Genomic DNA, 14,252 nt, shown 5'->3' with positions numbered 1-14,252 from the left:
ATGGAAGCTCACTTCCTCACACTCTAACATGACTCCTGTTCATTTCAGTGCAGTGTGTGGTGACCTTGTTGGATTGTGGCTACACTTCATAATTTTTCTCCTCCCCCTTCTGTTTAAACCGTAGGCGCATTTACCCTCCTGACGATAAGCTGCTACTTGAAAAATATGAGGGCTTGTTAGCCACTGCCTTTCAGACGTTCCTTGCCGGTAGAGCAGCTTCACTTCAGCGAGAGATGAACAACCCCCTCAAAAGAATGAAGGTGACCACTGATTCACCCAACTTGCATTTCTGTTCCAGGGATGGGTAATGTTATCGGACCTCAACTCCCATCGGTTTCAGGCAGAATGGCCAATAGTCAGGGATGGCAAGAGCTGTCATGTGACAAACAGTGGTGTGGCAATAAAACCGCTAGCCCATTTGCAAAGCTAAGCAGGGCCTGGTATGGTTTCAAATTGGATGGGGGACTGTGTGTTGAGATTTCTGCATTGCAGTGGGTTGGACCAGGTGACCCAACTCTGCAGTTCTATGATGCTACGAATACCTGGATGGCCAGAGGTTCTTCACCCCTCTTTTGTTCCATGAGGTTGTGTGGTGCTGAGTCTTCCCATAAGCACGGTGGAGTTTTTCAGTAGGGTTTCCTCCAGCACACAATTCCTCCAGCTTATGGCAATGAACTGACAGCGTTCAAGGCCGGTGTGTGAGAGGAAGTGTCTCCGAGATAGTTTCCATTCATCCAGATGTTCCAGCACATCTGCCAAAACTGGACATTCCATTGGCTAAGCATTATCTCCAATAATGTGCCTTCTCTGTGAGTGTCTGTCCATTTTCAAATGGCTCCTAGTAGAGAGGGGTTGTGTAATGATGTGTCTTTGAAAGCTTCAGGGAGACGTTTTGGGAGATGGAAGAAACATCTCCCGACATTCTGGTCTCCAAACTTGGCAGCGGTCCTTTGAAGCAACCGCAAATCTGCAGTTTCCCCTCATCCCATGTAGAACTTTTTGATAGCATTCAGATGAAAAGCTGTGCGGGAATCCATGTGCCATCATCCGTGCTCCTAGTGTACATCCACTGGCATAATTTTCTGCTTACCACCTTGAAAGGCATGTGTGGGGGAAGATACTTTGGGCATCAATTGGGCATCTCTGTTAGCTGTACCAACCTAATTAGGCTCCAGCAAATCTATAGTAATACATAATGCCTTCCTTTTGGAATCTAGCCTCTACTTGATGAGAAGCAAGAAGCCATGTTCATAATTTTGTGTGCATTCTGGCTTTTTATACTAATCCAGAGATTAAACCCCCACCCACCCCCTTTTTTTTAGGAAGAAGACATATTGGATCTTTTGGAACAATGTGAACTGGACGATGAGAAGCTAATGGGCAAATCTGTCCGGCCACGTGGCCCAAAGGTATGTCACTGCATTCTAAACACCTCTGAAGTTTGGGACTGGTAAAATCAGGATGGCACTGCCATGCTACAGACAAGAAGGTTAATGCCACAGACTGAGAGGAGGGTGCCCTGGCCTCGGGGAACAATTTCAATAAGGCTCTAATACTTTCCTTTCCCTTTCGCTAAAACAAAAGACACCCCAAAACTACATGGATCGCAAGCGGGATGTTTCTTCCGTCTTCCCTTCCTCCCTATTTTGGTTTTTGCACTGAACTGGCCGTTTATGTCCTCTAGATGGCACATTTTCACTTTCTTACAGGAAGTACTTTTATGCTAAGCCAGCTGTATCTGTTTATATACTCCCTTGCATTGCATCTCTTTTAGAAACTGCATGTTAACGTGATGTCAAATAAGGCACATGCACATTATATATAGCAGACACACAAACTCCCAGGCTGACAGTGTTGTGGCTCGTTTACCCCCAGTGCATTCTCTTCCGAATTCTATATAGTTCTGTTAATTCAGTAGGTGGTGGCAGCTACTAGTAATAACTAGGACATTTTAGGGCAGGTTTTGTCCCAGTAGTAAAGCTGGGGCTCTTAGTCACCCTTTAATTTTGCCTCCCCCAGTGACCCCCTTTGGGGCACCCAGTTAAGGACCGAGGCTTAAGGATTCTCTGAAGGACAGCTGGTACATCACCACCCTCAGCTGAACGTGCAGCACAGCTCTGCAAAGATAAATTGCTCGTTTTTATCTCGAGTGACCTACTTTTCACTTAGAAATCATCCGAAAACAGGCAAATAAAAACCCAACAGCTCAGCTGGTAAAGAGATTAACCGTCATGGCTGCGAAGGCCACTGGGGCAGTCTTCTTGCAACAAATGATACATTTCCAGAGGATTGTTTGTGCTGATGTTCTGTTTTGCATCTGCTTTATGGAGGGAGGGAGGGAGGGAGGACAATTATCCGACCTTGTCAATTGTTCCTGTGGCTGTTTTGTGTCTCTCTCTCTCTCATATTTTGAAAGATAAATGACCCTGACTGGATATAGCGTCCCGTGTGCATATGGGATTACAGTGAGGCTTACTGGGCCAAGTCTTGTTTTCATTGCTTAGGGTTTTATCCCCCAGTGCTGGCTGGCTGGTTTGTTTTATTTTATTTCCAAACCTGCTTTATAAAACCTTGTTTTACCTACATTGGAAACATTATATGAATGAGTGTGGCTTAAAGAACAAAGCATGTGAAACCCCTTTTCCTAAAAGAGGTCTAGTGGACATGTATTACCTTTCTCTCACCAATGTTACACCGGCATTTTGAAAGGGGAAACTTTAGGGCAGTTTTGGGGGACCTTCAGCCCTCTTGGTATTGTTTGGGTCTATTTATTGAATATGTCAATTGTTACCAAACTTTAAAATCAAATCAGTGTGTGTGTGTGTGTGTGTGTGTGTGTGTGTGTGTGTGTGTGTAAAAGTGTGTGTGTATATGAGAACAATGCAGAGATTCAGTTCCCACATATAGGAGATTATTTACTTTTCCATGCTACAATCCCATTGGGGCTGGCCCTATTGTTAGGCAGAGAAAGGTTGTGGTCTCAGGCAGCTGAATTTGTGTGTCATTATTTGTTACCAAAGTATTTTTACTGGCAGGGAAGCCACACGTGAGATTTTCTGCCTCAGGTGCCAAAATTATGCACCTTCGCTTGGGTGGGGGAGGTGGCACCATTTGCTTCTGTAGTGCAGAAAGCAAAATGTATTGGGCCTGACCCGGTCCCTTGCAGTGTCACAGAGGCTCCCAACCCTCCAGAATGAAGTAGGTTATTATGAAGGGGGAGGGAGAGAAATGTTAATATATTTTTTTCCTCCCCCCTCTCCAACTTTCTCTCCAGCCCTTGTATTCCATGCCAGAGAGTGCACAGTTCTTGAAAAAGACCAGGAACAACAGCAGCGGCAGTAGCTGTGAAAGCAGCAGTGATCTGTCTGAATGGGAGGAGGAACCCGAAAAAGAATATGAAAATGCAAAGAAAGAGAGGAATGTCTCATTTGATGTTGAAGACAGGAAATTAATAGAACGATCCAGTAAGTTAGATAAATACAAAGCTAATGAAGTTTTGCAGAAAGCATGCATTATTATTATTATTTTTAAAAATGTGTGCACATGGTTGCTAAATCTGAAAAAGCCACTGGGGACCATTTATGGATCTGAGCTACTGAGAATGTGAGGTCTTCCGAACTGCCCCCTTACTCAACTATCTCTTCAGTGTCCCCACCTCTTTCCACGTGTATAACACAAAAAATGCATCCTGAATCATTTTAGCGCTTCTCAAAATATCTATGGATATAATCTGAGAGTCTCACAGTTTCTGCCTGCCTTCAGTGTCACGGAAAGTCACGTCTTTCTCTTTCCTGCCTGTATGTGTCTTTTCGTTAGAAAACCTATTTTGCTTTTTTCCATTTCTAAGGAAACGCTTGGGGTGACTCATATCAGTAAAAACCAATCTAACAGTCAATGATGAAACAGCCAAAAGGCAGCGGGGGGGGGGGGGGAAGAAAGAAAGAAACAGAATGATAAAGAGGCAGTAAACAAAGAAATTCAAGCTCTAGTCACACCAAAAGCTTTCTCAAGTAACAACGTTTTGAGTCTACAGTGGCACACTGGTAAATAGAGGGCCAAGTGAACCTCCTAGGGTAGGAAGTTTCCATGTTGTGGGGGCCTCAGCAGAAAAGGCTCTGTTGGACAACCCTGCCAACTGTATCTCACAAGCCGGTGGGATGCAGAGAAGGACCTCACCAATATATTATCATTATATTGTTGGGGATTGATTGGGAGGTTGGAAGAGGCAGTCTTCTGGTCCTAAGCCATTTCAGACTTTAGTGGCGATAACCAATTCTTTGTGTAAGGACCAGAAACTTTGGCTTCTTGATTTTCCTTCACCCATCCCTGCTGCTCAGTGCTTACTTCTGAGGCAAAGAACTGGGGCATTAGACGAAGGGGGAAGGATGTCAGGAAGGGAGCGAACGTGCCTCTGATTGGCTGTTCCTCAGCAGTGTAGCGCATCTTGGCTCTTGCCTGGCGCATGTCAGCAGGAGAAGTGTTCATTGCATGGAGTTTGGTAGACAAGGCACCCAAGCAGAACTGGGACTCTGTAAGGGAAAAGAGGGATCCCAGAAATGTCCTGGACAGGTGAAGAGGTTGGGAATCCCTGCTTAAAAAACAACAAAAAACACGTTGGTTTGAGAAAGGGAAAAAGGGGTGTTTCACTTTTCATTTACTGAGTTGTATCTCTTTGCAGGCAGAATGCACTGGAAGCGGCCTCTTAAGAAAGTCCCTTCTTACGTATCGCCCACGCCGTTGTCAGGTCCTATGAGGCGTTCTGTGAGCTGCCCTCGCTCCATTTCAGTCTTGTCTATGCAAATGCAAGGCGCCGAAAACCGCCCTTTCTCAGCCAAGAATTTGGTGCAGCTTTCTCGCCCGTCTTCTGTGAGTAGGTCACACTCTTTAAACAGAGGTTCATCTGCGGGCAAAATGTCTCATACTGCCAACCTGGGTACTGTACATTCTCCTGTGGTAAGTTAGCAAATCACACCTGGAGGTGAATTGTTTGGGATCTGGTGTGGTGTCCTCTTATTATCCAAGCCTAAAATTTCTAGTTCTGCAACCAGCAATTCACAGGTAACTTAACCCAAATGAGTTTAAGATCGATAAAAGTTAACTAAAGATTATTTAAGCATCTTATTATACACACCAAATGAGATATATCCAATCCATTTTGGAAACTCAGAAGGTGTAATTCAGATATGCTGAATTTGGTTAATTCGCACAGCCACGGTTTGGATAATGGGTGTGGGATTTTATTGTGTCTGAACGTTATTTTGGTGATGTTTTCCCAAATATTTTTCAAGTGATGTTGGTTGTGGTTTATTTTGAAAAATATGTTGAACTGATTCCAAATCAGCATAGATTTGTTCTGTAGCACTGGTGATTACAACTAACCTTGCTTCTCAATTGCTACTTTTATATGTACAGCATTAGAACATTGAAAAATGATGTTGTTGTTTCGGCTACTACAGTAAATTACAGAATTTAATCAAAGGAAGCCAGAAATTCAGGCACAGCCAAATGACCAAATACAGATCATGATGATTATAGAGATGTTGTTGTTGTTGTTGTTGCTGCTGCTGCTGACAGGAGAATGAGAAGACACATATATCCGTTCAAATCTTTCCAACAACCATTATATGTGTTTTACAGCCCAGTGTTTTATAGATTTCCTAATAATATATGTGGCAGAATATTTTCTTGCGGTTTCTTACACCAGTAAATATAAACATACCATATTTTTCGCCCCATAGGATGCACTGCCCCATAGGATGCACCTAGTTTTTTTTTGGGGGGGGGGGGAGGAAATAAAGAAAACAAAATTTATTTCCCCCCCAGGCGCGGGGCTGGTGCGGGGGAAGCCGGAGCTTCCCCTGACCAGAGCCCCAAGAACAGCCTGCTATCCGCAAGCCTAGGGAGCCCAGTGGGAAGTCGCGCCGGTCTCCCCAGGCTTGCGGAGAGCTGCGCGAAGCCCGGGACTGCAGGCAGCTCTGCGCAACCCTCGGGAGACCGGCGCGAAGTCGCGCCGGTCTCCTGAGGGTTGCGCAGAGCTTCCTGAAGCCTGGAGAGTGAGAGGGGGCGGTGCGCACCGACCCCTCTCGCTCTCCAGGCTTCAGCGAAAACCTGCATTCGCCTCATAGGACGCACACACATTTCCCCTTCATTATTGGAGGGGAAAAAGTGCGTCCTATAGGGCCAAAAATACGGTACTCAATTGTTCAATGGCTGCATAGCCACACGGGGGGGGGGGGGGGAGGTTGGATGGGGCAAGATGAATGATATTTGCATGCAAAGAAAGGTTCTTACCTCCCTCACCCACAAGCTTCCTTCAAGCCATCTTTTACCAGAGTGGTCCGTGAAGAAGCTACAGGGAATGTTCAGGTTCCAGAGCCCAGCAGTATCCATGACACTGGTAATCAGGGGGCCACTGAGCCTGAAGCTGGCAGGCAAGAGCCCACTGAACCAGCTGCCAGAGCACTGGAACCTTTTGAGCCAGAGCCCCATGGGTACCTTTCAGTGGGCCTGAGGAACCACGTGTCTCCCACACTCCCACAAGGAGTGCACCAGTTTAGAGGCCATGGAATGTAGGAGACATCTTCAGACCAGAGGGTTGGCCCTTGGAGAGACTATCTTTTCCACAAGGGGACAGAGGCTAGGAGAGGTGGATTGGAGACAGAAGGTCAAAGGGGATCAGTTTTCTGCCAAACTTAGCTGGAGCAAGTTGCTCACTAGTAGCTCTCCGTGGTGCTGCAACGAACAGCCTGCCTTCCTCCATAGGCCTTCTCCCCAGGGACATGACATTGTGGAGCTGGAGGCCAGCGCATGTGGAGCTTTGGTACTCAACCCAGGTTTGGGACTGCAGAGGGGATGGGAATCATCACTTAAAGCCGAATGCTTTAGCTGAGATCCTTGCATTGCAGAGGGTTGGACTAGATGACCCTTGGGTCCCTTCTAGCTCTAAGATTCTGTGATTCTATCTGTAGCTCCAGGTTTTGTAGGCTGTTCTCACTCTCCAGAGGCTGGCTTCCTGCTTGCTGTGGTGAGGGAGCAAATGTGTGAGGTGACTGAATCATTCCGTGTGGCCGTGTATGTACGTTGACATTTTTATTATGACCTCATGGTTCTATGGGACCCCAATGGAGGCTTATAGGATAGGATAAAAACAGAAATTGGTTCCTGAGATAATCAGAGGACTGCAACTGCAGCAAATAAACGCAACCAACAATAAAATAGAACAACCTTCTGTTATGGAAAATTGAAAGTTAAAAGTAACCCAAAGCGATCTTTAAGCCGGCTGAGGTTTTTCACATGAGTTAATGTGGTTCTAGGTGAGAGTATAACAAGGCTTTAAAATGAAGTCTGTCACCTATATGGAACCCTTCTGTCATTGTAACGATGTACTGAAAATGTGATGCCCATTTAAATTAATATTTAGTGACTTCTTTTTTTAAAAAATGGAGTGCTACATCTTCTGGTAGAGAGATCCTGCTTAAGGCCCGTGTTATTTATCTGACAGAGCAAGAGACATATTTCTTTTAATAATGTGAACAAAATCACTTGCAGAGTAGGAGGGCTAAATACTGACAGCGAGCTTATAGTTTTACGTTATTGTTGTGTAATTAAGAATAATGTACTGCAGCTGGCCAACAGCATGAAAAAAAATCGATTTTTAAATTTATTTTTTAGATTGCTGGAAAACTAATCATTTGGTAAAGATAAAATGTTTGTTGTGAATTGTGAGATAAAATAGATTTAGTGAGTCGTTGCTGTTAGATTAAATACCGCTTCCACAGATCAGCAGAAACTGAGGTGATGATCCCAAACACACTTAGTTGGAAACACGTGTCAGTTAAATCAATTGGATTTACCTCCCAAGAAAAGTGGTTAGGGCACTGCTATAAATATTGAGGAATATATAAATGCCAGCAAAGCAGACGCTAATGTCAAAGCAATACATTCTGCATCATTTTCAGAGCCGTTTTACTGTACACACATCCTACAAAGCATGTTGTTAAGTCCAGTATTATATATTGCTTCGTTACGATCTCTTGCTTCAGCATTAGAAATCTTGCATTAATTATTAATCATTTTATGATTATTAATCATTTTATGCACTATAATGTACTGCTCAATACAAACATGCCCTTGCCTGAAGTCTCCTCCTCCTCCTGGAATGTGTCTGTGTTTTGGTTCTTTTCCACAAAAGGCAGTGAAATCCAAGATCCATTGAATTCAGTAGCATACCCCCCCTCACCCCCCGCAATCCCAACATTTTGTTTATGTATTTTGGTTTTGAATTTCCCCGCTCGGTTCTTCGAACCAGAAAATCAGCAAGAAAAGTGTTCCTCACCTCTGCTTCTCACGTGACTCTGAAATCCCACCCCGCCACACAGCCAGCTAACCCTCTTCTCTCTTGGCAGACGGAAAGGCAACAGAGAGCCAAAGAGCAAGAAGAGGCCCTCACAAAGGAGACGCTGGTCATTTTCACGAGTATGAAGATCCGATACCCAGGGAAAAATAATGAAGACGCAGAATTAATACTCGAAGACGTGAGTATCGGAGAAGGGGAAATTATAAGAAACTGGGTGTTTATTTGACGACGAGGCTACAAAGGTGACACTCTTTAATGAGGGCATGTTCCCTACCCACACCCTGGGTTCCCATTCAGTAGCAGAATCCTCTGTCTCTGCACCACACTGTCTCCATAGCCATCACTGTGTATGTGTAATGTAACAGTGAAAAGCATTCACGCAGCAAACATGGTCAGAGAAACAAGGGGCTTTATCATCCCCAAGCAAACTTTGTTCCAGCCCTTACCTATCCTGCTTGATGAGTTTTGCTGAAATCACGATTTGACGTTCAAAAGGAATTTTCTCCGGGACAATTTTTTTTGTTACAATTTTTTTTGTTATCCTGCCCTTTATCCAAAGACCCCCCCAGGGTATTAAGAACATAATTCACACAGCATAATAACAAAAACATAGCACATAGCATAAGGATACGCACAGCAAAACAATAAAATAATCCCAATAAACTTCTTCTTGGGCCACGCGGCTTGGCTTACTTGCCTGAGTCATATGGAACTCTGTAGCTTCGAAGCTAGGCACATCTCTTGTGGTGGTGGGGGGGAAGGATCAATGGGTGGGAAAGACTTTTCTTTGCTTGAGAGGCTGCCCATCAGAGTAAACAGCATTGAGCCAGATTTATTTTAGCCAATGTGGTCCTCTCCAGATAATTACTGGACTACAGCTGGATCTACACTGATTTGAAAAAAACACTTTAAAAAACCTGTATCTCTCAATGCAATTTCCCATTGACGACGGATCACTGCTCCACAGTGCCCTCTAGTGTCACATTTTTATAACACATTTTTAACATTTGAACTGACCAGTGTAGGTGAGTTAGTCCTCCCATTATCCCTGGCCATTGGCCGCACTAACTGGGCTGATAGGAGTTTGCGTCCAACAACATCAGGAGAACAAAATGTTGGCTTCCCATAGATGGACAGATAGCCTGACCTGGTATAAAGCAGCTTCCCATGTTTCGTGGTTAGTTCTTCAAGCACCTTTGGAGATCTGGATCATGTAAGGTTTTTCCTCTTGAGATTCTGGCAGAAGAAGATCCTGACTTTAGGCCAGTGGTTAGACAATGACTCGTAGATGCACCCGCCCCTCCAAAAGCCAGTTCAACATAGTTTCCTCCATGTGGAAGTGGCAGCTGCGCCATTTCCTTAGCCGTGCCGGCTATCAAACCATGCATGCTTGCGGCACGCACACATGCAGCTGTTTCCACACTCACAACTGACGGCCAGAACTTTTCTCTAGATGCCACCCTTAACAGCAACCGCTATGGCCGTACCCATGGGCACCCTATGTTACCCATAAGATTGTACGGAAGGCAGGGTTCAGGCAGCTGACATGCTGGAGAAATTGCAGTGAGAGCTAACAGGATGGTACCAAGTTGATCAGATCTGCCACCCTTCCCAGACTTCTTAATACCTTTGACAAAACAGGCTCCAGGCTATTGATTTGACCTTCTGCAAAATGCCAAATGTACTCCACTGCGGTTCACTTCTTCTGATGTTGGCATCATTTTGAACGTTTAGTTCCTTTTGTTTTTTGTATATAATTTTTATTGAATTTTCCATTTTACACTTTAAAGTACTCATTTTTACATCTTTAAAATATCTCTGGCTTCCCTTCTTCTCTTTCCATGGTTCATTTTTCATATCATAAAGCCCTGCATATTTTACAAAAACTATACCATTCAGTATTCCATTATTGCATCTGTCAAACTTATTTACACTGTTGAATTTATCTTAATGCTGCCTGCATTTTCAGCTGTACACAATTCTATCCCATAGATTCAATAAACATTTTCCAGTCTTCTCTAAAGATACGTTCTTCTTGTTCCCTTATTCTATATGTTAAGTCTGCAAGCTGTGCATATTCCGTCAACTTAAGTTACCATTCTTCTTTGCTTGGGACCTTGCTCGTTTTCCATTTTTCTGCTAATGAAACACGGGCCGCAGTAGTGGCATACATAAATAACCTTTTTTGACACCTGGGGGAAAAAGTTTAGTTCTCAACCTTGCTAGGCTGTTCTCACCCAGTGGTTTTTTTACTCCTCCTGTTGTTGTTTAGCAGCAGAAAAGATCCATAGTGTAACGGTATTGTTTTCCTTTTCCTTTTGCTCTTCCTTCCCTTTGAACTGTAAACTGGGACATTTCAAATGATCCCTCTCCCTTCTTCACCCACCATCCGTAGGGCTAGTTTTTAAACCACTCCCCACCATCTTTCTCAGTTACTCTTTGCACCATCTGGTGGCACTGCTTGAAATACCACTCAGTAGAACTACAGATCCTTAACAGGCTTCTATATTGCGAAGTACAGGGTGAGTCCTTTAAAAGAGGCTCCATGGATACAGAATACATATGTTCCACGGGGCCTCTTTTAAAAGACTAACCCTGTATTTTTAATATACGTTAAAAAAACCCCACCTTGCAGTCCACAAATGTGTGCTACAAAGCAACAGTTTTAAAAGTGGGACGCATTAGGAGGTACGCAGTTTGGCCCTAACCGTATGGGCTTATTTTCAGACTATTTTCACATGTGCATGGCTGTAATTTCCCTTGCTTTATGGTGGCTGGCATTTGTCCCCATTAGAGCAGTTGCACCGCTGGAGAAACATCTCATTGTACCTATGGCAGTAGTTTGATTTCAGAAATAACATCATTCTAATTGATTTTTTTTTTTGGTCTTTTATACAGATTATGGATAATTGGAAATTCCATAAATCAAAAGTGGCTTCATATTGGTTAATTAAACTAGACTCTGCAAAACAGAGAAAGGTGAGTGGCGCATACTCCTCTCACTGTGTGTTAGCCATTAGAAATAACACCTTTAATGAATTCTTAACTGCACTAGTCATTTATCTGGTAATGTCTTATCTCAGTTGAACTTTTAAAAATTTGGTATTCTTGAAGGTCAGTAAGAAGCAGTAAGTATTATGCCCATTTTAAAAGGTCATTTAGGTTGCCAAATCCATAGGTCAGTTCAGATGTAGCAAGAAACCAGGGTGCCTCACTAGAAGAATGATCCGCAATAAGCATCCCGTTCACAGGTCTTTCCCTTTCCTTCCTCTGACACACCTACAACGAGGAGACTGTTTTTATTTTGAACAAAATCATATTTCTACAACACTGTTCCCTGTGGCACCTGAACTCTGGAAACTGTGGTTTGCTTCAGCTCTAGCTGGTGAGCAAATTAGATCCTGAAACCACTGTGTAATCTTGACTTGATCTTATTAACAAGAGTTTAAACAAACCACGGTTTATAGTAATGGAAGCCAAAAGTAGTTCTCTGGTCCAAGGAACTGGAGTGTCACCATCAGCAGGGTTTTTTTGGGGGGGCCTCAGTCTGGATGGCTCAGTTGGTTAGATCGTGGTGCTGATAACACCAAGCTTGCAGGTTTGATCCCCTGATGGGACAGCTGCATATTCCTGCATTGCAGGGGGTTGGACTAGATGACCCTTGGGGTCCCTTCCAACTCTACAATTCTATGAACTACTAGGTTAGAAGTATTTCACTGATTGCACTGATTCCTCTGCAGTCTGTAGTTCTGCTTCCTCTTGCATAGCTCTTTAGAATTGCACTTTCAACCATCCAGTTTTCTCCAGTGCAAGGCTGTTCTTAAAAGCACTGTAGACTGTGTTTTCTGTGTAGGATGAATACACACACACACACACACACACACACACACACACACCCTCCCCCCAAACAGTAAGTGTATCTGCTTTTTTCCACTGACAAGTATAAGTGGTACCCCAGGCACACAGTCTGGGTCAAGATGATATACTAGGTCATTACGAAGAAAAATGGCACTTCTGCAAATGGCGGATGTCTTTGTTCAGCTTGCAAAGACATGCCTGATGACTCAGGGGGCTAATATTACCTGAAGCGCTGATGAGCTCTCGACGTCTTTTGGCAGCAGTGCCTTGCCGTAGGCTTCTCCGTGTGTTTAATCCTAACCTCTTTGAGCAATCAGAGTCATTTTTAAGGATGCAGTTAAACAGATTGCTTAAGGTTTCGCATTGACCTTGAGGCCCAAGGTTTTCCGAGCGTGACGCAAAAGTACAGAAGCTCGGCCTCTCCATATGCCAGCAGTTGGGAAGGGAACTGATAGGGAGAAGGGCAGGCGACAGTAACAAATATAGTTGAAGGCTTTTTTTAAAGATTTCAATTAAGGGGTGTGGCTAGCAGTGGCATAGCATATAAAATGGAGGCAGACACTCTGGCTGCAGAGTGACCTGGCAGATACACTAAATGGTCCATCACCTGCTGGTTTATGTGTTAGGGGTAAGGTGGAGCTGAATGACTAATATGCACATATTATCGAGGAGAATATGCACATTGTTTGTCCATGGACAGTCGTTATGCACATTTCCTGATTCAACGCATGCATTCTCCAGCAGGCTTTTGCACATCTTCTGGGCAACACGGATAATCTGAGAATGTGCCTGTGCGCATTTTCCCAAGGATGCAATGCTGGAGACGACGTATTATTGCCCAGAAGATGTACAAAGGTGCAGTACATTGGAAAGTATTAATAGTTGGACAAATGGCGGGATGACTTGAGCAAGTCACCTTAGCAAGAAAACTATGTGCAGGTTTTATCTTGCAAGCTTGGGTAGTTAGGCGAGAGTTTTCTCCTGGTCCTTGCGCACAGGAGGTACATGTGATCATTGTGGGAGCGGATCTCAGGACTTTCGTATCCCTTCCACTCACAAGCAGAGCTGTTAATATCAGCCACAGTTGAGTCCTGTAAAAATGGCTGTGCAAAGCAGGCCTCACAATCTGCCTGCCATAAAAAAATAGAGATGGATCAAAAGGGGAAGGCTTCCTTGTGTAGGCGCTTAAATGTGGAGAGATTGTTCTCATGAAGGTTCTGCATGAGTAGGGTTCACAGTGCGGTCTGTGGGCCTGCCTTGGGGGTTTTGTATTCCGATTTCGGCACCTTTCATCTTGACTGTTGTCAGGGAACTGACACCGGAGCAAGAGGCGAAGGGGAGGCTCCCAGATGATGCTGGCGAAGGACCCAGCAGCAGGGGGAGAAACAGCTCAGTAGAGGGGGAAGCCAATCAGCGCAACACCAGGGATAAAGGGGGGCAGACGGGGGAATTGGAGAGAGGGCTCCAGGACTCTTCACTGGACATCCGTGAGGAGAGCCCAGGTCCTCCGCTACCCACGCCCTCCCTGCACAGAAGACTCCCGCGCAGTGAGAGGAGGAGGAGACTGGGTGTCAAACAACTTTTATGCTGGAAGAGGTTCAAGAAACGCCCACTGACGGATTCTGCCAGTGACTGAGGCAGCCACGATGAGAAGGGGCTGTGCAGTCAGAAAGGTTTAACAAGGCAAATTAACCAAGAAAGGCACCAGTTTATGCACGAGTAACTCATACCTATTACAACTGTAATCTGCAATTTGCAGGGAAGTAAAAAAAAAGAAAAAAGGACTACTTCTTTCTTTTTCTTTTATAAATGACATCATATTGTAGTTATAAAGCATATATGCATGCTGTTCTACAATCTTTCATGTTTGGGGGCAAAATATCCTTTCTTTTCGCAGAGGGTGGAGATCACAATAGAAAACACAATTGCAAAAAATGTGCAGTGGCCTTTCCCCTTGTGAATCTTAATTCCTATACATTGTATATAAACTTACCTGTGGATGTTCAGGCTTCTGTGCATCCTGACATCCGTCTATATT

The 14,252-nt window shown here is 44.3% G+C and overlaps 1 protein-coding gene across 5 annotated transcripts in view; it reads left to right on the top strand.

Annotated features, from left to right (window-relative positions):
• The window catches only part of TTLL7 (tubulin tyrosine ligase like 7), a 71,730-nt gene that overhangs the window by 44,587 nt on the left and 12,891 nt on the right, over positions 1 to 14,252 (top strand). For 3 of the 5 annotated variants that reach the window (XM_083510638.1, XM_083510637.1, XM_083510641.1), the window contains 6 exons: positions 125 to 260; positions 1,323 to 1,409; positions 3,275 to 3,464; positions 4,679 to 4,953; positions 8,406 to 8,534; positions 11,255 to 11,335. In XM_083510638.1, coding sequence (XP_083366764.1) covers positions 125 to 260; positions 1,323 to 1,409; positions 3,275 to 3,464; positions 4,679 to 4,953; positions 8,406 to 8,534; positions 11,255 to 11,335 — 898 coding nt within the window. The remainder of the gene's footprint in view (positions 1 to 124; positions 261 to 1,322; positions 1,410 to 3,274; positions 3,465 to 4,678; positions 4,954 to 8,405; positions 8,535 to 11,254; positions 11,336 to 14,252) is intronic. The other 2 variants (XM_083510639.1, XM_083510640.1) reach the window with 1 other exon arrangement.

The sequence above is a fragment of the Podarcis liolepis genome (assembly GCF_965112155.1).
Source record: "Podarcis liolepis genome assembly, chromosome: 6".
NCBI classification, from domain to species: domain Eukaryota; kingdom Metazoa; phylum Chordata; class Lepidosauria; order Squamata; family Lacertidae; genus Podarcis; species Podarcis liolepis.
Note: the sequence above shows the minus strand (reverse complement) of the source record. Positions and strands in the feature narration are given on the sequence as shown.